Source organism: Ahaetulla prasina, chromosome 3, assembly GCF_028640845.1.
Source record: "Ahaetulla prasina isolate Xishuangbanna chromosome 3, ASM2864084v1, whole genome shotgun sequence".
Classification (NCBI taxonomy): domain Eukaryota; kingdom Metazoa; phylum Chordata; class Lepidosauria; order Squamata; family Colubridae; genus Ahaetulla; species Ahaetulla prasina.
Genome location: NC_080541.1, coordinates 180,242,396 through 180,267,579, shown reverse-complemented (window position 1 = coordinate 180,267,579; position 25,184 = coordinate 180,242,396). Strand labels below are relative to the sequence as shown.

Sequence of the window (25,184 nt, the reverse complement as noted above, 5' to 3'; positions counted from 1 at the left end):
CAGTGTGATCAGGGAGAGTGGGTCTGCTCCATGTCCTACTGATTAAGCAATATCATCATGTGGGAATCAGAAAGTGTGGGTGGCTTTTGGAATGATACTCATTCAGACATCCAGATGGCTCCCACTTTGATGACGGTCAGGAAGATGGGCTATTCTTCCAGGATGTGGATAGAGTGAAGGTTGAGCCCCTACTGGATGATATGTGTGTAGTTATACTGTATGTTGTTTTGAGAGCCTCTTGTGATTTCCTTTTGTGCTTTTCATTTTTTTACTTTTAATTTGTAATCCATTCATAGTCAGGCGTTATATAGCCTATAAATGGAATAAGTATTACTAGTAGTATATATAGTTAGACCACCGAATCCAAGTGCTTTGCTTCAGATGCATTTGTGGGAAGAAATTCAATTGGGTTTGGAGTAGCTTTGAGTGTTAACTAATTTTGAAAATTATGGAGAAGGTAGATGGAGAATATATATGTTTGTTGATAGATACTCTTTGCTTTTGCTACAGGAGAGAACTGTGACGTGAATTCCCGGTTGGGCCGCTGTACCCCTGGTATCTGCAAGAATGGTGGCACCTGTGTCAACCTGCTGGTGGGTGGTTTCAAGTGTGACTGCCTTTCTGGAGACTATGAGAAGCCGTACTGTCAGATGAATACCCGTAGTTTCCCAGGCCACTCCTTCCTTACTTTTAAGGGGCTGCGCCAACGCTTCCATTTCACCATTGTTCTCACGTAAGTACTCGGCTTAGGAAGAAAAAAGAAGTCCAATATAGTTTTGCACCTATATGTACATTATTTTGTCCTTCCTTAAATTTTCCTGACATTCTGTACTAATAGGGTAACCCTCGTAACTATCCCTGTTTTAAAAAAATCTATTTCATTTTCAAATATTTTAGCAAATAGCTAGAATATGAAATCCTGAGAAAAAATATTTTAAATATAAAATATAATTAGAAGAGTATGAACGTTTAATCAGTTTTCCAAATATAATGTTACAGAATTAAATTTTGCAAATAGTAAAGTTTTGGGAGGGAAATTCCCCCCTTTTTTTGAAGCCAAACTAGATAGACTATAACTCCTTGGATAATATATTCACTTTCATTGAAAATAAGTTCTATAAGTTTAAAAAATGCTGCATTGTGTTTAAAATGTGTTTAAAATTGTAGTCTTAAAAAGTTTTAATACAAAATTCTGCTTGATCTTCAGCGTGTTTTTTTTCATGCTGTTATTTTGGACAATTTAAAAAGACTTGAATATGGACATTATGTGTCAGGGGAATCACCTTGATCCAGACTCTTACCCACAGCAGGAAGTTGTATAGGTAAACACTGATGGTGTTTGTATATCTCCCCACTCCCAACAATTGCTGTCTGTATTAGATTTGTGTGTGTTTATGTATATGGAGGCAGACAGCTACCACAGGCATCTGGACCATATAGACTGCTTAATTTCTTGGATCTGTTTTCTTCAATTTTCAGACCCATTGTGCTACCTGTTGAATAATCAAGTGTCTTCCTTTTTCTATTTTAGCGATACTGTTAAGCGAGAAAGGAACTTTTACTAGAAGCAAGCGTAGCAAAATTTTTGGGATTTGTGTATCTTACTTCTCATTCTGTCCTTTCAGTGTAAATGGGCGTATAAGTACTGTATTTGTCATAAGGATGTTATTTGCTTGAGCTCCTCTGATGAGATTATGGAGCCTTCCCCATTTCCTGGCCTTACTATCCATAATTATTCCAATTCCATCCTTTTTGTTAGCCTAACACAAAGAAGCCAGCCAGCCAAAGCCTTTTTGTCCCTGACGGAAGGGTCAGTGATCTCCAGTTCTGCTCTGTATACTTGTCACACACTTTTTCCTCTGGGACTGTGTATGTGTGTGTGGGTGGTGGGGGGGGGAGGGATGGGAGGAAACTGCCAAGTGCTGACAGTCTAAAACGAATCTACCCAGGAGAGCAATTCTGTGTGGTGTCACAAGGGAAAGGAAGACCTGCTTTGCTCAAATGGGAATCATATTTTTCAGCCCTGACAGGCTTACCATTCAACTCTTTCTATGGGGGTGTGGGGTGTTATCATTTCCCACCGGCTGCAGAAGGGGTTGCTCCAATAATTCAGCCCCTTGGTAATCTGGGAGCATGCTTTGGTTTGGGGAAGAGACAAAAACAAAAATGGCTGATTTGAGAAACATTCTATTCTTGAATACAGGTAATCCTCAACTTTCAACAGTTCATTTATTTGACTGAAAAAAGCGATTTATGGCAATTTAGCACACTTGCAACTGTTGAAGCATTCCCATGATCAGGTGATCAAAATCCAGATGCTTGGCAACTGACTCATATTTATGATGGTTGCAGGGTCCCGGAGTCATGTGCTCTGTCTTTTGTGACATTCTGACAAGCAAAGTCAATGGGGAAGCCAGATTCACTTAACAACCGTGTTGCTAACTTAACAACTGCAGTGATTCACTGAATAACTGCGGCAGGAAAATTCATAAATAGGGCAAATCTTGCTTAACAAATGTCTCACTTAATAACATAAAGTTGGGGATTAATTGTGGTCATAAGTCGAGGACTACCTGTATAGTAATTCATCTAGGGATATACATATACATATACATATACATATATACATATACATATACATATACATATACATATACATATACATATACATATACATATACATATACATATACATATACATATACATATACATATACCAGTGGTGGGTTGCTACCGGTCTGCCCTGGATCAGGCAAACCGGTAGTGGCAGTGGTGGGAGGCTCCGCCCACCCCGCCAGATGCTTCTGTGCATGCGCAGAAGCTTTTACGCATGCACCCAAGCGCACCCACACCCACAATCAAACCGGTAGCAATGGGTTTTGAAACCCACCCCTGAAATATAAATATACATATACGGTTTTAATATTGGATAATCAGTTATGAAGCACATATTTTCTCTCTCTTTTTTTAACCAACCTTATATGTGTTACAAATGTCTCTCTATTCTTCACATATGAAAGGGCGGCGGCGGGGGCCTTGGACCGTGTCGTGCCTTTGCGGCCTCTGACCCGGTGCTGTTCTTGACCGGCTCCTTGGTTTTCCGAGGAGCTGAGAGAGATGAAGCGCCGGAAAAGACGCCTGGAGAGGGACTGAAGAGCCAGCCGTTCCGACTCGGATTGAACAGTAGTAAGGTCTCATATTCAGACCTATCTAGTGGCGATAAGGGCGGCGACACGGGAATATTTCGCCGCTCTTATCGCATCGGCAGATAATCACTCAGCCGCCTTGTTTAGGATGACCCGTTCCCTTCTCTCTCAGGGGCTAGAGAGGACCCTTTGCAAGGTTGTGCTGAGGATTGTGGACAGTATCTGCACGATAAAATCACTCAGATTTGGGAGGGGCTGGACACAGACTGGGTAGATTCAGACAGGTGGACAGGGGCAGGTCTTGAGGTTGTCAGCTGGGAGGAGTTTGATCCTGTGGCTCCCGAGGACATGGACAGGATACTGAGGAGGTTGAGAGCAACCACATGTTTACTGGACCCGTGTCCTTCCTGGCTGGTACTGGCCACACGGGGTTACACGAGGCTGGCTTCAGGGAATTATTAACGCTTCTTTGAGAGAGGGTGTCTTTCCGACTGCCTTGAAAGAGGCGGTGGTGAGACCCCTCCTCAAGAAGCCTTCCCTGGACCTGGCTGTTTTAGCGAACTACCGTCCAGTCTCCAACCTTCGCTTTGTGGTGAAGGTTGTTGAGAGTGTGGTTACATACCAGCTTCCTCTGTACCTGGATGAAACCGTCTATCTGGACCCGTTCCAGTCCGGTTTCCAACCTGGGTACAGCACAGAGATGGCTTTGGTCGTGTTGGTGGATGATCTCTGGAGGGCCGGGACAGGGGTTGTTCCTCTGCCCTGGTCCTATTGGATCTTTCAGCGGCTTTTGACACCATCGACCATGGTATCCTGCTGCAGCGGCTAGAGGGGTTAGGGGTGGGAGGCACCGTTTTTCGGTGGTTCTCCTCTTTTCTCTCGGGCCGATCGCAGACAATGTTGGCGGGGGGGCAGAGGTTGACTGCTAGGCACCTCCTATGTGGGGTGCCACAGGGGTCGGTCCTCTCGCCCCTCTTGTTCAATATCTATATGAAGCCGCTGGGCGAGATCATCCGTGGTTTTGGGGTGTAGTGTCATCTGTATGCTGATGATACACAGCTGTACATTTCCATCCCAAACCACCCCAACGAAGCCGTCGAAGTGATGTCCCGGTGTCTGGAGGCCGTGCGGGTCTGGATGGGGAGAAACAGGCTCTGGCTCAACCCTTCCAAGACCGAGTGGCTGTGGATGCCGGCATCCCGGTATAATCAGCTGACTCCATTGCTGACTGTGGGAGGCGAGTCATTGGCTCCCACGGCGAAGGTCCGCAATCTGGGAATTCTTCTGGATGAACGGCTGTCGTTGGAAGAACAAACGACGGCCGTCGCCAGAGGAGCTTTCTATCAGGTCTGCCTGATTCGCCAGTTGCGTCCCTTCTTAGACCGGGATGCCCTATGCACGGTCACCCATGCGCTTGTCACCTCCCGTCTGGACTACTGTAACGCTCTCTACATGGGGCTCCCCTTAAAGAGCACCCGGAGGCTTCAGCTGGTCCAGAATGCAGCCGCGCGGGTGATAGAGGTAGCAAATTGAGGCTCCCATATAACACCACTCCTGGTAGGCTGCACTGGCTTCCGGTGATCTTCCGGGTGCAATTCAAGGAACTGGTTACCACCTTTAAAGCGCTTAATGGCATGGGACCCGGCTATTTACGGGACCGCCTACTGCGACCGACGGCCTCCCAGCGACCAGTACGCTCCCACAGAGTGGGCCTCCTCGGGGTGCCGTCGGCTAGACAATGTCGGCTGGCGACCCCCAGGGGGAGGGCCTTCTCTGTGGGGGCCCCAATCCTCTGGAACGAATTACCACCAGGTATTCGCCAACTCACTGATCTCCGGACTTTCCGACGCAAGCTGAAAACATGGCTGTTTCATCGTGCAGGACTGGCCTGATAGTTTTAATTGGGAATTTTAAATGGGTTTTAAGGAGTCAGCCTAAATTTAAATATTTTATTTTAAATTATTTTAGTGTTTGTAAAAATTGTTTTAATGGCTGTAAACTGCCCTGAGTCCTTCGGGAGAAGGGCGGTATAGAAAATATAACGTCGCCAAGACACTTCCAATTTTACACGGGAGAAAACCCGAACAACCAAAGACCTATATACAAACACCCGTGAAAACCTCAGAAAACATATATATATATATATATATATATATATATATATATATATATATATATATATATATATATATAAATATATATATATATATATATATATATATATATAGGTCTTTAGTTATTCGGGTTTTCTCACAGAATTGGAAGTGTCTTGGCGATGTTTGACAAAGTCTCATTCGTCATCTTCAGGCTTCACCTTCGTGCTTCTGGGAGCAATGTACATTGCTCCCAGAAGCACAAAGCTGAAGCCTGAAGATGACGAATGAGACTTTGTCGAAACATCGCCAAGACACTTCCAATTTTACGCGGGAGAAAACCCGAATAACCAAAGACCTACATACAAACACCCGCGAAAACCTCAGAAAACATATATATATATATATGTCACCACCACACATCCACCCAGAAAGCAGACCCAAACCCACACTGATCATGAAGCACGACCAAGGACCAGAAGCCAGACTGCAGCTGCAACATTAGCCATTTCAAACCCCTCCAATCCATACATGCAGCAGACTGACACCCACTATGAAGATGTAGCATGACCACGAACACGAAGCCAAACAACAGCAATGCAGCTCACCAGCTGAAATCCCCCTGCAACGCAGACTAATCTGAGCACAACCAAGCCCCCACCCAAACAGGACACACCCCCAGCCAATCAGAGCACAAAAAAACCCCCATCCAATCAGATCACAGCCAAGCTCCCACCCAATCAGTTCAAACCCCCACTAGCAGTTAAAAAGGAAGAAACAGCTGCAATCACACATTGCTCCCAGAAGCACGAAGCTGAAGCCTGAACATGACAAATGAGACTTCGTCGAAACGTCGCCAAGACACTTCCAATTTTACGTGGGAGAAAACCCGAATAACCAAAGACCTACATACAAACACCCGCGAAAGCCTCAGAAAACAAATATATATATATATATATATATATTAAAAAAAACATGTTAGATCAGAACAAAATACCTTTTAGCAACCTTAATAAAATAGAATATGCTGGTGTAATGCTGGTGCTGAACAGGTTTAATTTCACATATTCCACTGAGGTACTTAGGAGCCCAAGTATATCTGCAGGTATAAGAACAGAATGGGCTTCTACTCGTTTGATTCTAAGCATGTATGTTGGGAAAGAAGCATGTTGTTTTTAAAGAATAGACAAGTGTGTATTTGAAATAGCAACAATAAAAGAAAAACTTACAGCCATGCAGAATTTGGTAGTTGGCAGTTGGCTGCGTCAAATTATAATGTTTTTTTTAAATACTATGAAAAGTTGCTTTTGGTAACCGGCAGCAGCTCTAGATTCCCTATGCCAGTCCAAATATTAACTGACTCCCTTCAACTTTCTGAATGGCAATTTAGGAGTGGGGTTCTAAATTTCATTAGTAGGTACACTTTTCCTACTTCACAAGGTTGATTGGTGCAGGCAAATGAAAAATTCAGAACCAGTAGTAAAGAGCTCATATCTTAAATGAATTTGTGATGAGTAGTTTTATACAGAGAACATGGTGTATTTTTTTCAATGTATGAGTGTACATTATACATCATGAAATGTATAAAATAGGTACAGTAGAATTCAAAGGTGGCAGAAATTAATGAAGTTATATAATTTGTATAGTTTCTACTTTCTGACTTTTCTGAGCTGGTGCTTATTTTAAACATTCATTATTACTTAATAAGCATGTTTTTAAAATCATTGGGAGACTTTAAAGGCTTCCATGCTCAGAAATAGTATGTATTTCTACACTTCTACACTACAGTGTGAAACTGTATCATTGACAGCTAAAATGCAAAACATATTAACTGACCTCTATGAATGCTCTTTTAGTCTTTTATAGATAGATATATAAATCAGTCTACATACAGTTGCCAATAAATACAGAAGATGAGAATAGTAGCACATCAGGAAAAGACTAGCTTCCATCATAACAGGTTAACTTTTTGTTTTTAGAAGTTTTCTACTTATTTTTTTTATTAAACATATTTATATTGCTGCCCACCTTATACATAGGTAATTCTGGTTGTTATATCGAGAAGCATTCATGTCTTATTTTCCCATTTGCAATTAGAAATGGTACATTTTAGGAATGAGTAACAGTAATAAATGTTACTGTTATATTATAATGTTATAAATGATAAAAGCCTATCTGAAATAATCAACTAAATTTATAAATTATCCATTTTTTGTGGATTTCGTTCAGTTAAACTACAGTTGATAGGTGGGCATATTGATGTCCCTGAAATGTAAGAGAAAATAAGAAGGTGACATAATTCTTGTTATATTTATCAGAAGAGAAAAGATGGAATAATTTGACACCTCTAAGCTTATTTGTTGGGATCTTTGAATTCCTTTTTGTACCGGATTTCATTTTTGATCTGGTGCCAGGAAACTATAAGGATTGAAACTAGTAAATGGATATTCTCTGTTCTACCAGAAGATTGTAGAAAGCAAAGAAAAAAGACACCCAGTGCTCTGACTATATAGACAATTAATATGTCAGTGTGCACAGTTAATTAAAGAAAACATCATCCTAATTATAGTGGTTTTCGGATGATTTATTTCCATTTCTTTTTAGATTAAATCATAGTAAGCAACCTTTGAGTGCCTGATGATCAACTGAATTTGCTCTGGAGACCCAGCAGTTATGTTAAAGCGGACATGACCATGAATATGGAAGGAAGAATCTTTTGCAAATTTTTTTAAATTAAAATCTTCCACACCAGTAACGCAGTAAAGAAGGCGCCTAAAAATGGCATGCCAGCAATCTTAAAGTTGAAATAGATTCGTGGGGGTTGATTTCATAATTACATGGAAGTTAATGAGTATCTGAATCTTTCATCTAAATGTACATTTTGGAATTTTGTGTTTGCTGATGTCAGAAAAACTGACCGTTACATTAAAAAAGTGGAAGTTTCACTATAAATCACCTAGAAGCAGTAGTGTACTGTAAATCAATTGAACATCCCACTGTATTTCCCAAAGTAACCCATCAGCGCATTTTCTCTTCCTAGCCATATGTGAGGCTACAAGTTAAGCTGTGATGTATGAAGCAGAATCCAGTTTCTAGATTGTTTGGCCACAGCTTTAATAAGTAGCTAGCAAAACCTTTTAATTTATACTTGGCACTTTCCCCCAAGTTGTGAAAGTGTGATTTTCTTTCAAAACAACTATATCATTTTCTGGATATGTTTGGATCAATTTTCCCACCAATCCCTATTCCTGTTGTCCTAGTTTCTAGCTTGAAATCTTACTCTTCTGGGACTTCTGGCTGATGTTGTGGTGAGATCGGACGGGAAAAGTGGGTCTCCGTGCTCCTGTGCCAGGTTCTTCCTGTTGGAGAGCTCCAAAAGGAGCTAAAGCCTCCCTGGAAGGATGATAAAGAAAAGAGGGACATCTTGTAGGTTGCGGAGAGTCGCATCTCTCCCGCTTGACCCAGGGCTCTTTTTCCCTCTCATCCATGACAAGGAGAAGAGGCAGCCATCATGGCTGCGGTGCAGCTGGGACAGCCAAGGCAACAAAGAAAGTGCAGGAGCAGTGTAAATGAACAGTCATTGGAATTGGGTGAGATGCTTCCTTTTTTACCTAGAACTTAACCCTAAAAGGAAAAAAAATCAGGAAAAGAGACTCTCAGAACTATCTGTTAAAGCGGAAAATGACTACTGAGAGAAACAGACCCAAAAGAAAGGAATTAAGAGGAGAAAAATAAAAAAACTTTTAAAACAGAAAATTGGACTGGATAGGCGTTGTTTTTGGGAAAGGCATTTTAAAGTGCTGGAACTATTTACTTAATAACTGACTTTACTTCCATAAATCAAATTGAAATTGGATTAAATACTTGTGAGATCTGAGACAACACTGAAACATAAGCTGAGGGTGCTGCCTACTGATGAATGGAAAATCTACCTTACCCCTACAAGTCTGGGAAAATTTTTGATAAGGGAAATAAACAACAATTATCTGGAGGTGATATCTACTGTTCTATATTTATCTACTTTATGACTATTGGAAGTTCAACTGTGAGAACAAGGAAGATATCTAAGTAAAGTGACTTTTGAATGTTAAGATATATAACTAAACCTATAGAGTGGATGTAAGGAGGTATTTGGAAAGTTTCCTGGACTATCTAAATGGAACTGATTGAATAATCCGGGGATATAAAGAACTATGATTATTGTACTCTCTGAGGAGCAACATTAGACCTGAACACGAGGTTTTTGGACTATTGAATAAGAGTGAGACTTACTAAAATAAGATGAGATACTCCACCAGGGGGAAATGAGTGGAATTTTAAAAGAAATGGTGTTGATGTTCCAAAGTATCAATGACACTGTGACAAAAAAACTATAGGGAGATAAAGAATCTAATTCATAGAGAAATGGAAAATATTCTACAAGGGACAATAAATAAAGGAAAGGGAGGGAGGAGACAACAGAAAAAAATGGAGGAAAAGATAGAACAGACAAATCAGCAAATAAAGCAAGAAGACAAGAAGAAGAAGACGACAATAAAGACAATAATGACTGATGAAACAAATCAAGGAAAAAGTATTTTAGGAGATTTTAAAATGGAATTGGAAAAGCAGGAAGATATTTTCGAAAGGCAGATAGGGGCTTGGGCAGCAACTATGGAGGCCTGGCACCATAAGATGATAGAGACAGGAGAAATATTCAGGCTAAACCATAAAGAGGTAGATGTAGATAGAGACAAAGATCCAAGAGAGGAATATGGGAGGCAAGCCAAAAAACAAATAAGAATTGAAATATTAAAACGGGAAAGAGATGATGGATAGAAAGGAAATGTCTTTTAATATAATGATTAAAATCTAGAATAGAGGTAAAAATAATAATACACATTTTTATATAATAGAATAAAAGGAATAGCTAGATGGAAAGATTAGAAATTGAAATATTCTATTATTATGTATGTTTAAATAATATGGAGACTGGCCTTAGAATGGCGTATTGAAACATTGAATAACTAAACAATGAAGGACTATATTTCAATACAAATGTGTATCAACACTAGGACTAGTAATGGTGGCCTGACTAGAAGCTTGAATAGAGGTAGAAATAAGAAATAGGGGGAATATTAGTATGCACATTTTTATATAATAGAATAAAAGCAATAACCAGATGGAAAGACTAGAGGCTGAAAGATGGTATTACTACTATGTATGCTCAAATAATATTGGCATTAGAATGGCACATTGAAACTCTGAACAACTGAATAATGAAGGATTATATTTTAATACAAATGTGTATTAACACTAAGATTACAAAAGTTTGACTAATGTAATAAATATTAATGTTATTGTTATTTGTATCAAAATGAACGATACCCAGATGCCACACTGTTCATGTATTGATGTTTATGAATATTTAAAAATAAAATAAAAAATATACCACCCCCCCCACAAAAAGAGAAATCTAACTCTTCTTGTCCCATTTTGTGAACTTAACCTGAATGCTGTGCTTTCTTCCCTCTTCTTCAAGACAATAAATATATCTTGGGCTATCTCAAAATTTCGTTTAAGGACTATGACTGAGACTTGATACTTCTTGTCATTATGTTATGTCACATAACAACATGTGACTCCACAGTCTTGATTTTGGGAGTAGTAACCAAGTTCTTAAAATATTCTAGCGCATCATTAACCATTTGAAATGATCACTTTGGCTTCTTGCTGATCACTTCCAGAACTTGAAGACCTTCCCAATGACATTGGAGAAATTATTATTTCATGCTTATCGTCCTTTTCCTTACTCTTACTCATTTATATACAGTTACAATGCAACCAATATGAATGAATGGAAGGTTGAGGGGAGGAATGGGGGGGGGGAGTTCCAGGATGAGTCACAGCTGAGCCAGCCTTTTGGGCACTCCTTTGTATGAAAGAACTACATGCCTAATCACAAAAGAATGCCTTTGTTAGATCTAGCATGCTTCCTTAGGTAAACCATGGCACTTAGCAACCAACAGTTCCTCTGAGGCAGGATATCTCCAAAATTTCTACGTAATAATTTTTGTGAATTCCACATGCGATCGGTCTGTGTTTGTGAATGTTGTATATATGATCCCTCTCTTTGTGCGAATGTTTTCAGAGGAAAATTGTGTTTAAGCATATGGGCTCCAGTGATAACAGTTCGGGATACAATTTATGTTGCTTTGTGTGGGAATCCATTCTGGGGGTTTTCTAAACTCTTTTCTTCACCTTTTCATTTCATAAGGCATTAGAAGGTATTACAAGATTTCTGACCAGACAAACATTCTAATAATTCACATCCTACAAATCACTTTAGTTCTGATGAGCATCTTGCAATGGGCACTGGGATGCTTGGAATGAGGCTCGACTTTCTCTTCTTTTGGAGCAGGTTTGCCACTAAGGAACGGGATGGCCTTCTCCTCTACAATGGGCGTTTCAATGAACGGCATGATTTTGTTGCATTGGAAATTGTTCAAGAGCAAGTTCAACTTACTTTCTCAGCAGGTATGATTGTTCTCCAGTATATCTGTCAATTTGTTTTAGCTTACAAACCTTCCACCTTAGGTTTTACTTTCTATTCCTTATTTTTCTAAATCTTTAGCAATATTCTTTAACTCCTTCACTCAGCATGTTATAACTCTGGTGAACCTCACCGCTTCTCAGAATCTTTGTAAAACAATGGAGAAATTATTCTTTTTCTCCTCAGACTTTATTTTTAAAACCTGAGTGGTGTTTCATCTTTCCTTCAGGAGAAACCACAAGCACGGTTGCCCCATTCATCCCAGGAGGTGTGAGTGATGGACAGTGGCACACCGTCCACCTGCACTATTATAACAAGGTAAGATTATTTTGTGCTGGACTGCAACAGGCCTAGTGTTGAAGTACGCAGCATAGCAATTGTCTTGGGATCTCTGAAGTATTCTGCTCATTTTATGCCAGTTTTCCCACTGGTATCCCTCCCCACCTCCCCACCCCACCCCACCCCCAGTACCATGTCATTATCTGTAGTTGGAGATGTTGCTTATAGGGGAAGAGGAGGATATTTTCCATGGCCATGATACATGCAAGAACTAAAAGAAGCTTTTGTCATTGTCAGGATGGCTGTACCTTGAAATGTTCATCTCCTATAAACTGCCGGATATCCCCAGCTATTAGTATTCATAGTGCTCTAAACACAGAAGCATGGTGGGGAGGGGGGAGTGGAGAGAAAACTGTGGTGGTCCCAGCATGATTGAGTCCAAGAAGCCAATCGCTAAATAGGAGGATGCTGACAGGGGGCAAGAAGAGGTGAACAGCTGGTGCAATTGTCACAGCCTGCTTCAGTTAATAAGCACGGGCCTGAAAAGGCTGCCCAGGGGAATGGAATGGCATTGATGGCTGGTGGGTGGGAGCGGAATGGAGGGAATGATACTAATCTGGGGGAGGGAAAGCAGCAATAGGGAAGTCCTCCTGTGCTCTACAGTTCAATCAGAATCAATCAGAATAAAGCTGGAAGGGATCTTGGAGGCCTTCTAGTCCAACCGCCTTCTCATGCAGGAGACCCTATACCATTTCAGATAGGTGGCTGTACAAGCTTTTCTTTAAAACCTCCAGTGATGAAGCACCCACAACGTCTGGAGGCAAGCTGTTCCAGTAGTTAATTGTCCTCATTGTCTCCTTAATTCCAGGTTGCTTCTCTTCTTGATTAGTTTCCATCCATTGTTTCTTGCCTTGCCTTCTGGTGCTTTGGAAAATAAATTGACCCTCTCTTCTTTGTGGCAGCCCCTCAAATACTGGAATACTGCTATCATGTCACCCTTTGTCTTTCTTTTCTCTAGATTAGCCATACCCAAATCCTGTAACCGGTCTTCATATGTTTTTGTCTCCAGGCTTTTCAACATCTTAGTTGCTCCTCTTTGCATTTTTCAAAAAAGTCTCAGCACCTTTTTTCTAATCTGGTATCCAAAACTGGATGCAGTATTCCAGGTGTGATCTTATTAAGGATTTATAAAGCGGTACTAATACTTCACGTGATTTTGAGTCTGTGCCTCTGTTTATACATCCAAGGATTGTATTAGCTTTTTGGGCTGCTGCCACACACTGCTGGCTCATGTTTAAGTCATCGTCCACTAGGACTCCAAGGTCCCTCTCACAGTTACTGTTTTTGAGCCAGATTCCTGTGTGCTGTCTTCTTGTTGACCTAGGGAATTACCATTGTTTCTGTGCATTTTTCATTCACTTGCCCGAAAGTCATCTTGCTGATCCAGTTTCATCCTCTGCTTGAATGTGATGAGCTGAATCTAAAGATTAGTTGAAGGATACAAAAACCTTGATCACACACTAGCCCACTTGATGTGAGAAAGCATCCAGAAAGATCAGTTTAGAGAAGCCCTGAGCAAATTATTTGAAGTAGAACTACATATTGAAGCCACAAAAGAGCCATGGATACCCAAAGGCTCAGCATGGTTGCTTCAAGGCTCTCCCAAAGCATTATAAATATGCATTTACATGTCCAGAAGACATTTCTCCTGAGTTCACTAGTGGAGGGAAGCAGCAGGCATTTCACCTCACCGGTTATCCTGGCAACTGCCGAAAGAACCTCAGGAAAAGCTTTGAAGCAGCCTTGTGTATTTGCTTGTTGCAATTATTTATATACTCCCACATCCCAAAATTCTGAGCAGTATCCAATTCCATAAAATATCATAAAATCCACAAACCTTTCACAATAAAACCAAATCAAAATAAGATTGTACTAAACCTGGCAGCCCATATCATCATTAAAATTCAGAATGAAAAGTCCCTTAAAAGAATGGTCTTCATTTTCTTTCATTTGTCTAAGCTGAGATAGGGGTCAGGGATACCTCTAAGGGAAAGTTGTTCCATTGTCTTTGGGAGAAAAACAGAGAAGGTTGTTCTCCAGGTCCATATCTCTTGCACCCTCTTGAGAAATTCGGATTTTAAACATCCACTTTTTTTTTTTTAATTTATATCCCGCCCTTCTCTGAAGACTCAGGGCGGCTTACATTGTGTTAAGCAATAGTCTTCATCCATTTGTACATTATATACAAAGTCAACTTTTATTGCCCCCAACAATCTGGGTCCTCATTTTACCTACCTTATAAAGGATGGAAGGCTGAGTCAACCTTGGGCCTGGTGGGACTTGAACTTGCAGTAATTGCAAGCAGCTGTGTCAGAGACTGCATTAGTCTGTTGAGCCACCAGAGGCCCTAGATGATCACATCAGACAGGCAAAATCCATTTAGAGAAGATAATGTTAAGCAGTTGCATCTTGAAAAAAGAGATCCGGAGCATCCTATTGAATGATTTTCATGACACTGACTTACTTCATAAACATTCAGCTTTAATAGTTATGCTTCTGTGGTGTTTGGACAGAGAAACTAATTCAGCTATACATGTTACGTTGAACTGAGACTCCTAAATGGTTTCACAATGATGCTATAACAGGACTCTAGTCTTTCAGAGCTTGAATGAAAATTCTGATGCCAAAATCCAGTCTAGTTAACAGGCTTTCCTCTCACTTGCTTAATGTTATGCTATTGCATCAATACAGTACCTGTTAGGCAAGGACTTCTGCTACACACACACAAAAGGGATCAGACAATCCCTACAACTGTTTGACACTTACCGTATATACTCGAGTATAAGCCGAGTTTTTCAGCACGTTTTTTGTGCTGAAAAGCGCCCCCTCGGCTTATACTCGAGCCAAGCCGTTCAGCCCTTCCTCTTGCAGCGAGTCCTTTCTACCGCAGGCAGCTAGCTCTCGTTAGTGCGCGCGCATGCGTACTTATTCCTATGTGGACACACGCGCACACCCCCTCACGCACAATTACCCGCGCGTTAGTTATAATTGTTGACAGCGTTGACAGAGAGGGCACGAGGGAGAGGCGAGGCAAGGCAAGGGACCCCGACCGAAGAGTTATAATTGTTGACAAATACACACGCAGGGAGCGAAGAGTGAAAACCCTCCCGGGTTTCAAGCGAAGGAAGGAGGCGCCTGGCTACACACCCGCCCCTTCAAAGAAATAGCTGGCATTCCTCGCGGGGCGGACGGGCGCAGACACACACACACACACACACACACACACACACACACACACACGCCGCCTCCTAAATTCATTTCCCCACCCCACCCCACCCCTTTTTCTTGGCTGCTTCTTCTTTTCTCCCTCCCAGCGCGCAGGCCGCCTAGGGCTCTCCTTACCCAGCCCGTGCAAGTGCGGTCAGCTGCCAAATCGACGCTTCCTCTCCTCCCACTGAGGAGGTTTCAAGCTCTGGATTTAAATACAACCGAAAGGGGACGCTGGGGCTACAAACAAGACAGGGAGGGAGGGAGGGGAAGGGAAAGGACGGAGGGAGGAGGGAGGTCGAGGCGCAAGAAACTTGTCAGGTAAAACTCAACAGGCAAGGCGGAAAAAACAGGGAACTGGGAAACGCCCCAACTAGGGAGAAAAGGGAAGGTGGTGTTTTTAAAAAACAAAAGTCCCAAACCCAGCGACGGAACCTTTTTCAAAACCGGCTGCCGAGCCGAGAAGTGACGGACGGACGGACGGACGACTCATGAGGCCAGAAGGTAGCCCAGCCGCCTCGTCAGGCTTTTCTCAGTTACTGCGGCCCCGCTCTCCCTCCCTTCCGTAGCGGTTTAGCAGGGCTGCTTTGGAAGAGCCTTAAACGAGCCCGTCCTCAGCCACCCCTCCCCTTCCCCTTCCTTCGAGCCTCCAGCTCCAGCAGCAGTCTATCCCGGTGGACGAACGCCTCCCGTTTTGCCTTCCTGGAGCCTAGCCGGCCCCGCTCTCCCTCCCCTCCGTAGCGGTTCAGCAGGGCTGCTTTGGAAGAGCCTTAAACGAGCCCGTTCTCAGCCGACCCTTCCCTTCCTTGAGCCTCCAGCTCCAGCAGCAGTCTATCCCGGTGACGAACGCCTCCCGTTTTGCCTTCCGGAGCCTAGCCGGCCCGCTCTCCCTCCCTCCGTGGCGGTTCAGCAGGGCTGCTTTGGAAGAGCCTTAACGAGCCCGTCCTCAGCCACCCTCCCTTCCCTTCCTTGAGCCTCCAGCTCCAGCAGCAGTCTATCCCGTGGACGAACGCCTCCCGTTTTGCCTTCCTGGAGCCTAGCCGGCCCCGCTCTCCCTCCCCTCCGTAGCGGTTCAGCAGGGCTGCTTTGGAAGAGCCTTAAACGAGCCCGTTCTCAGCCGCCCCTCCCCTTCCCCTTCCTTCGAGCCTCCAGCTCCAGCAGCAGTCTATCCCGGTGGACGAACGCCTCCCGTTTTGCCTTCCTGGAGCCTAGCCGGCCCCGCTCTCCCTCCCCTCCGTAGCGGTTCAGCAGGGCTGCTTTGGAAGAGCCTTAAACGAGCCCGTTCTCAGCCGCCCCTCCCCTTCCCCTTCCTTCGAGCCTCCAGCTCCAGCAGCAGTCTATCCCGGTGGACGAACGCCTCCCGTTTTGCCTTCCCGGAGCCTAGCCGGCCCCGCTCTCCCTCCCCTCCGTAGCGGTTCAGCAGGGCTGCTTTGGAAGAGCCTTAAACGAGCCCGTCCTCAGCCACCCCTCCCCTTCCCCTTCCTTCGAGCCTCCAGCTCCAGCAGCAGTCTATCCCGGTGGACGAACGCCTCCCGTTTTGCCTTCCTGGAGCCTAGCCGGCCCCGCTCTCCCTCCCCTCCGTAGCGGTTCAGCAGGGCTGCTGGAAGAGCCTTAACGAGCCCGTCCTCAGCCACCTCCCTTCCCTTCCTTCGAGCCTCCAGCCCCAGCAGCAGTCTATCCCGGTGGATCCCAGCAGTCTATCCCGGTGGACGAACGCCTCCCGTTTTGCCTTCCTGGAGCCTAGCCGGCCCGCTCTCCTCCCTCCGTGGCGGTTCAGCAGGGCTGCTTTGGAAGAGCCTTAAACGAGCCCGTCCTCAGCCGCCCTCCCTTCCCTTCCTTGAGCCTCCAGCTCCAGCAGCAGTCTATCCCGGTGGACGACGCCTCCCGTTTTGCCTTCCGGAGCCTAGCCGGCCCGCTCTCCCTCCCTCCGTGGCGGTTCAGCAGGGCTGCTTTGGAAGAGCCTTAACGAGCCCGTCCTCAGCCACCCTCCCTTCCCTTCCTTGAGCCTCCAGCTCCAGCAGCAGTCTATCCCGGTGGACGACGCCTCCCGTTTTGCCTTCCTGGAGCCTAGCCGGCCCGCTCTCCCTCCCTCCGTGGCGGTTCAGCAGGGCTGCTTTGGAAGAGCCTTAAGCGAGCCCGTCCTCAGCCGCCCCTCCCTTCCCTTCCTTGAGCCTCCAGCTCCAGCAGCAGTCTATCCCGGTGACGAACGCCTCCCGTTTTGCCTTCCTGGAGCCTAGCCGCCCCGCCTCCCTCCCTCCGCCTCCTCCCTCCGTGGCGGTTCAGCAGGGCTGCTTTGGAAGAGCCTTAACGAGCCCGTTCTCAGCCGCCCCTCCCTTCCCTTCCTTGAGCCTCCAGCTCCAGCAGCAGTCTATCCCGGTGGACGAACGCCTCCGTTTTGCCTTCCCGGAGCCTAGCCGGCCCGCTCTCCTCCCTCCGCCTCCTCCCTCCGTAGCGGTTCAGCAGGGCTGCTGGAAGAGCCTTAAACGAGCCGTCCTCAGCCACCCCTCCTTCCCTTCCTTGAGCCTCCAGCTCCAGCAGCAGTCTATCCCGGTGGACGAACGCCTCCCGTTTTGCCTTCCTGGAGCCTAGCCGGCCCCGCTCTCCCTCCCCTCCGTAGCGGTTCAGCAGGGCTGCTTTGGAAGAGCCTTAAACGAGCCCGTCCTCAGCCACCCCTCCCCTTCCCCTTCCTTCGAGCCTCCAGCTCCAGCAGCAGTCTATCCCGGTGGATCCCAGCAGTCTATCCCGGTGGACGAACGCCTCCCGTTTTGCCTTCCCGGAGCCTAGCCGGCCCCGCTCTCCTCCCTCCGTAGCGGCTCAGCTGGGCTGCGAGCCCGCCTCGGTCGCCTTCGCCCGGCCCTTTTGCTGGCCTCGCCTGGGCAGGGCTGGGCAGAGCCGTGACATCACCTCCACCGCCCACCCATTGCCGTCCGCCGTCCGCCGCCCGCCGCCGCCGCCGCCGCTGCTCGCCTCCGTCCCTCCCTCCGCCTCCTCCAGCAGCCAGCAGCGTGGCGGGCGCTCGGCGCGCAGGGCCGGGCTGGCGACGGCCTCTCCTGGCGGCAGCAACGGCGGCGGCAGCAGCATCAACAGCACCAGCAGCACCAGCGGCTCCCGCAGCAGCCCCCGCAGCCGCCTCCTTCCCCGGGCGCCACCTGCATGAGCCACCGCAAAGGCGACAAGCCGCCCATCAGCATCCAGGAGCACATGGCCATCGACGTCTGCCCAGGTCCCATCCGCCCCATCAAGCAGATCTCCGACTACTTCCCGCGTTTCCCCCGCGGCCTCCCCGCCGCCGCTTTGCTCAGCCGGAGCCTCCCTCTCTCTCTCTCTCTCTCTCTCTCACACACACACACACACACACAGAGAGACTTCTAAAGTGGGTTTAATGATATTAGAGACCCTTATTGCCCTGCCAAAAAAAAAAAAAAAGAGCCACCCCAACGTCTATGAAAATTAACCTTCTCTTCCAAGAGACACTGTGCAGGGTATTTTCACTGTTGGTGTGCATACAGGCTTAGATTTGTGCTGGGTTCTTAGTACTTAGAGCACTGACCTTCAGAGGCACCCTGGTCCCTTGGAAGCTAAAGGAGGACTCATTTTCATGCTTGCAGTGTTCAATTTGGGAAGGGCATCCAAAGAAGTGGTAGATCCTTGTGTGTCCAATCACACTTAGCCAATAAAAATTCTATTCTATTCTATTCTATTCTATTCTATTCTATTCTATTCTATTCTATTCTATTCATTTTATTTTGTCAAATACATATTAAATAATTATATAAATATAAGCATGAATTGAATACATAAAAGGAATACAACTAAAGGGAACATTAGGACAGGGACGGTAGGCACGCTGGTGCTCTTATGCACGCCCCTTACAGACCTCTTAGGAATGGGGTGAGGTCAATACTAGATAGTCTTTGGTTAAGGCTTTGGGGATTTTGGGAAGAGACCACAGAGTCAGGTAGCACATTCCAGGCATTAACAACTCTGTTACTGAAGTCACATTTTCTGCAATCTAGATTGGAGAGGTTCACTTTTAAGTTTGAATCTATTGTGTTCTCGTGTATTGTTGTGGTTGAAGCTGAAGTAGTCATTGATAGGAAGTACATTGTAGCAGATAATTTTATGAGCTATGCTCAGGTCATACCAAAGGCGGCGTAGTTCTAAATTTTCTAAAGCTGGGAATCCTCCTTCCCCCTTTTGCACTTTTATTGTTTTTCGTTCAAATAAATATTCATGTTATTTTACTTGGCTCTATCTTTATTTTTTACATTGACCAGTAGCTGCCTCATTTCCCACCCTCGGCTTATACTCGAGTCAATAGTTTTTCCCAGTTTTTGTGGTAAAATTAGGTACCTCGGCTTATATTCGGGTCGGCTTATACTCGAGTATATACGGTATTTAGCATTGACATCGTGTTAGATAAATGCCATGTTAGACAGCATAATTAGCCATCTGATGTTGTGAGCTGCATTTGTTCTTGTTTGACCAGAGCTTATTTCATTCCCCCATCAAATGCAGAAGTCAAAGGTGGCAGTAAAACAGAAGTACATTTTTTGACGAATTAGAGTTTTAGAGGAGTCTGGCTTGGCTCCATGTTCTAATTTGAGAACACTTTATTTGGGATGGGTGTTGTTCCTCCCATTCCTGGGAATATTTCTGAATATTGTACAGGTGTCAGCACCAATGAGCTGGATTGCCTGTGGGTACTTCACCCAAGCACAGTGCTTGTGCGCCAGCAGACAGCTCTTGCTAACCAATGTGGGAGGGTACTTGTTACCAGAGCCTCCAGCTAGTGCCATAGAGCAGTTTCTTTCTCCCCTCACCATCCCAAATTTTCACCTTTGTTTTAAAAGGATAGGTGCCTGACAAGTTACAATGTAAAAATCAAACTGGAATCAAAGGTGCTTTCATAGGTAACTCATAGAATTCCTCAGCAAAGCTGGCTGAGGAATTCTGGGAGTTGAAGTTCACAAGTCTTAAAGTTGCCAAGGTTGGAGACCCCTGCTCTAAGGATTGTCAGAATATTACTTTATTTTTTAAAAAATCATGCAAATAATATGGGAGATAGAAGGATACTCTACTGGCCTCCTTCCCACAAACTAAAAATACGTTATCCTTAGCTTATCCTGGCTGGAAACCAAGATGTGTTAGCTTTTACTGTGGGTTCTTTGGATAGTTACTGTTTTGGGTTTTTTCCCTGCACACTGTGGCAGGCAGAGGTGAAGCTGGGAAGAGGTTTGACAAAAGTGCTCTTTTAAGTGTCTGTAAGAGTGGCTAAGCTTCCAGTATTTGGAGTGCTTGATAAAGTGAGCAAGCTCTGGGTTTCAGTGCTATGCCTGTCAAGTGGTAATAAGGTAGCCCTGCTGTTTCTTTCAGAGCAATAAATACAGCTTATTAAAAACCACTGTGATTCTCTGTCCAAACATGTGAGAGCTTGCTTAATTGTTGAAGGTGCCTTGTCTCTTTATCCTAGCTTTGGAAGCTAGGACACACAGGAAGTGAGGCTCTTTTTCCCCTTTCTTTGTAATGAGCAGAAGGCTTTCCAATTTATTTATTTATTTATTTATTTATTTATTTATTTATTTATTTATTTATTTATTTATTTATTTATTTATTTATTTATTTATTTATTTATTTGATTTCTAGACCGCCCTTCTCCCGAAGGACTCAGGGCGTGTACAGCCTTATTAAAACACATAGGAACACAATAAATTTAAAATACATTTAAAATGAAATATTTAACCGGCCAATTTAAAACTAAACCGGTCAAACGACCGATATAAAACCCTAAACTATAAAATTATAAATAAATTAATACAATTTAAAATTCAATTAAAACTAAGTTAAACTAAAATATCAAATTAAATTAGGGCAAAATGTGCTATTTCCACCAACTATTCCTATAACGAAAGAGTGTGATAGCTCATTGCGTACCTGTGGCTAACCTTGACTTCAGTAGGTGGATCCAAAGAACAGCTCTCAGTACATTTGCTCACTTGTCCTCCTAGGCATTGCCTTGAGGCTTATTGTACATCTAACTTAGTTTAATGACAGATTGTGTGTATTTCTGTGCATATATACGCACTTATGGGAACAAAAAATAGTAGAGCTGTAGAAAAATTCACTCCTGTTTTCCTATAGCCAATACTGAAGGATTCGGGGACTTTTGCTAGAAAACAAAATCACCCCCTTCTAAACCTAAAATGCAGAATATCCATGAACTGACAGATAGATAAGACATACTAAGACTACATTATGGAAGGATAAAAAACAGTAAAGTATGATCCTACTAGGATACAAATTAAAGGAGATTAAGGGGTCTTCCCTATAGCTTGGTTAAAGTGCTCCCCTCCCGTTTGCAAATCTGCAGAAAACATATTGCTGTCCATATGCCAGTCCCTGTTGTTTTTGTTGTGGCTTGTAACTGAAAGATACACTTTATCCAAGTATTGGTTTTGGTTTTGGTTTTAGTTATCTCTAGAATAAGTTTAGAAAAATTGGAATCTTGAATACATTGTTGCATTCATGTTAAATCTATACACAAGTCAGAAAACCACAGTATGGACAGAAAATGGCAAAACACACTGGCTCTAGTTAGCAAAGGACTGAGACAAGGCTGTATCCTCTCCCCTTATTCAGTTTATGTGAAGAATATATATTGTGGGTAGGTGGATTGGATGAAGATGAGCAGGGTTTTAAAATTAGAGGAAGAAACATTAATGACCTATGTTCTGCTGATGATGCTACTCTGGTTAAGTGAAGTGGCAAAGAATCAGCAAGCTCTCATAATCGAAGTGAAGGTGCGTGGTGGACAAAAATGGAACTAAGATTAAAAATAAAGAAGGCCAAACTCATGACAGCAGGTTTATGTAATCAACCTGACAATGAAGATATTGGTTAGTTTCTGCCTTTGGAGTTCAGCTATCAACAGTAAAGGAACCAATACTCAAGAAATACGCTGCAGACTAACACTTGACAGGGTAGCCATGAAGGCCTTGAAAAAATATTTTCAAATGCCATGATGTTTGTATACGTATAAATAGTAGAATTACGTATACAATAATGAACAATAATGAAATGAACAATAATGATTAAACAAAATAATTAAACAAATCCTAGAATTCTAACTCAAGGCACAGATGACCAGGCTCAAATAATCATACTTTGGACATATTATGTGAAGACTTTGGCTTCATAGAGACTGGAGATCTCCTGAAAAAGAAACATCTCTTTCAGTTGGCTGTTTTTTTGGCAGGTTAAAAAGGGCCTCTGGTGGCTCAGCAGACTAAGTCTGTATGTTATTAACAGAGCTGCTTGCAATTACTGCAAGTTCAAGTCCCACCAGGCCCAAGGTTGACTCAGCCTTCCATCCTTTATAAGGTAGGTAAAATGAGGACCCAGATTGTTGGGGGCAATAAAAGTTGACTTTGTATATAATATAAAATGGATGAAGACTATTGCTTAACAATAGCCTCCCTGAGTCTTTGGAGAAGGGCGGGATATAAATTCAAATAAAATAAAAAAAACCCCAAAAAACAAACCTCCCAATGCGCCATTTCCCCTTACAATTCTAATGATGATTACTCTCATGCGTGTGTGGTCTTGGTGCTGCTATATGTATGAACAGGAAAGTTTATTTTGATGATAATGGGAGCTTTCTTCCTCTAGAGCCATCAGGAATCCTATATTGAGAAATTTTTCCTCCTTTACCTACAGGCTACTACAGTATGGCACCTTTACAACCTATAGACTTCAACTCCCAGAATTCCTGGATCAGGAAGTCCACAGATCATAAACATGCTATAGTTGTCCATCCCTGGTTTAGATAGTCATTTGTGGCAATAACTATGTTTTTAAAATGCCCACATTTGCATTTATCATTTGTTAAACTGCATTCTTAGTTCCTCAACAATAGGAGCAAATAAGGGGTTTCTCCCCTCTAAAAGGCCATGGTGCAGCCATTGCTTGTTTTCATGGTTTACCAGGTATTTCTACAACCCAATAAAAGTTTGTACGCAACTGAAATTCATACTTATACCTCCTGGTTTTTTGGGTTTTTTTTAATTGGGTTTCCTGGAGTCCTCTGTAATCAAAGCAATCCTCTGATTGCTTTTACTTTCCATGAGTTCTTTTTCTCTGTGGTTAGATATCAAGCACTTTCACCAGTCTGATGTCCTCCAGATGTAGAGGAGGTTGGGAATAATGACTTGTAGAAAAAAGAGAGAGCTCCTTTGTCACTTGTCACAGTGGGTTAGCTGAAGACCCCTCACTATACAATTAAAATGTTTGAATGACAGGATGGAGAAGTTCGGTTTACCAGACTCACAAATCTTTCAGGCTACAGTAATTCCAAAATACTGTAATCTTATCCCAGAGAAGCAAAAGCCTCATGTTTAATAACCTGTGGCAAACAAGAACTGCCTCTGGGCAAAACAGAGGGGGAAAACATATGCTGCCTTTTGAATTGTGGAACTTATCTCTGAGTGTCAGTATCCAAAAGTAGGTATGTGTACTTGGAGTTTGAAACCACGGGCGTCTGTTGCTTCCATTGCTTGCACGAAAGGGAGTTCAGGCAGCTGCAGTCTTCTTCTAATCCTGCTCCTGTAGATTTTTCCGACCGAAGTCTCTGTTTTGCATGTGCCTGCCATTTGCAAAAGCCAATGCATAGATTGTACTTGAACTGAGGCAAATTTAGACTTCGCTCCAACTCTGAGGAGTTTGCTTGGATCTGCCTGGGGCTGAAGTGTGGGGGCTGTGCTCTGAAGCTTAAGCTCAGTTCCTCCCTCTCCGCTCTCCCATTTTGCTTTGCATGTTTGGAGAGAAGGAGTGACTCAAAGGCAGAGAGAAGATTTGGGCTGCCTGCCAGTCCCTTGGTGCTGTGCTGTGACCTGCTGCTATGGGCACACATAACCCCCCCCCCACCCTAGCTGTCTTCACTCCCTTTGTCTGGAACTGGCCTGTTTCCTGAGCCAGGCCTTTGAATCGTTCTTCAGCTACTGTAGTCAAGGCCTTCACACAACAACACTGCCACTGGTGACCCATGGGTTTCCCCTGCAAGGGACAAGGAATGTGGGGGATAGGCCAGCCCCATGATGGATGAACACAAAAGGGGAGAGACAGAGTCCAGAAGAAAAGCTCACACTGTGTCAGTTAAATGGCAAACGGGGATGCCTCGTGGAGGGTTGGTTTTTTTTAATGCATTTCTGAAAAGAAACCTGAGAATTTATACCATATTTTAAAGAGATATATAATTAAATTACCATCTGCAACGTAGATGGTATCCTCATAAGCAGGATCAACATTTTATACCTGAAGGAAAAAAAAAATCAAAAGCAGCAGAAAAAAAAATCCACAGCAAGAACAAAGAGTGACCTCCAACCCTTGAAATGACGGCCACAAATGGAGTTAATTTGAATTTTTCTATATGCTTTAGTAACTCTCCAGAAAGGAAAAAGAAAAAAAATACAAATAAATTTTTAAACTGACACGTTCATTTTGTTCACTGGTTTTCCAAAACAGATACCTCTGGTTAAGTCATGATTACTCTTTTCCTGATTTTGTAGATGCTTATCTTTTCATATTTTCCTAAACAGGCACCTTGTCAAGAGTCTCTTTGTGAGATATTCTGTCCCTCCAGCAGTGTATAAAATGAAAAGTATAAGTGGGGAGAATGCTAGATAACAAGATTTTATTTTTATTTAATAAGGCAAAATGCACACCTTTAAGTTGTTCTACATAGTCTGACAGTTCAATAGGCATTTTGCAAAACAATGGCGCGAATTGCTTTGAGGGCTCTTAATGTAACCGGAGATGTTTCTAAGGTGAAATCTAGCACAACCTACCTTAACATTAGACAGCAGTTGGATA

At 43.6% G+C, this 25,184-nt stretch overlaps 1 protein-coding gene across 5 annotated transcripts in view; it reads left to right on the top strand.

The window, feature by feature from the left end:
• The window catches only part of CELSR2 (cadherin EGF LAG seven-pass G-type receptor 2), a 135,590-nt gene that overhangs the window by 52,534 nt on the left and 57,872 nt on the right, over positions 1–25,184 (top strand). For all 5 annotated transcript variants that reach the window (XM_058176260.1, XM_058176258.1, XM_058176259.1 and 2 more), the window contains exons 3-5: positions 511–733; positions 11,640–11,755; positions 12,001–12,089. In XM_058176260.1, the coding sequence (XP_058032243.1) occupies positions 511–733; positions 11,640–11,755; positions 12,001–12,089 (428 nt within the window). The remainder of the gene's footprint in view (positions 1–510; positions 734–11,639; positions 11,756–12,000; positions 12,090–25,184) is intronic.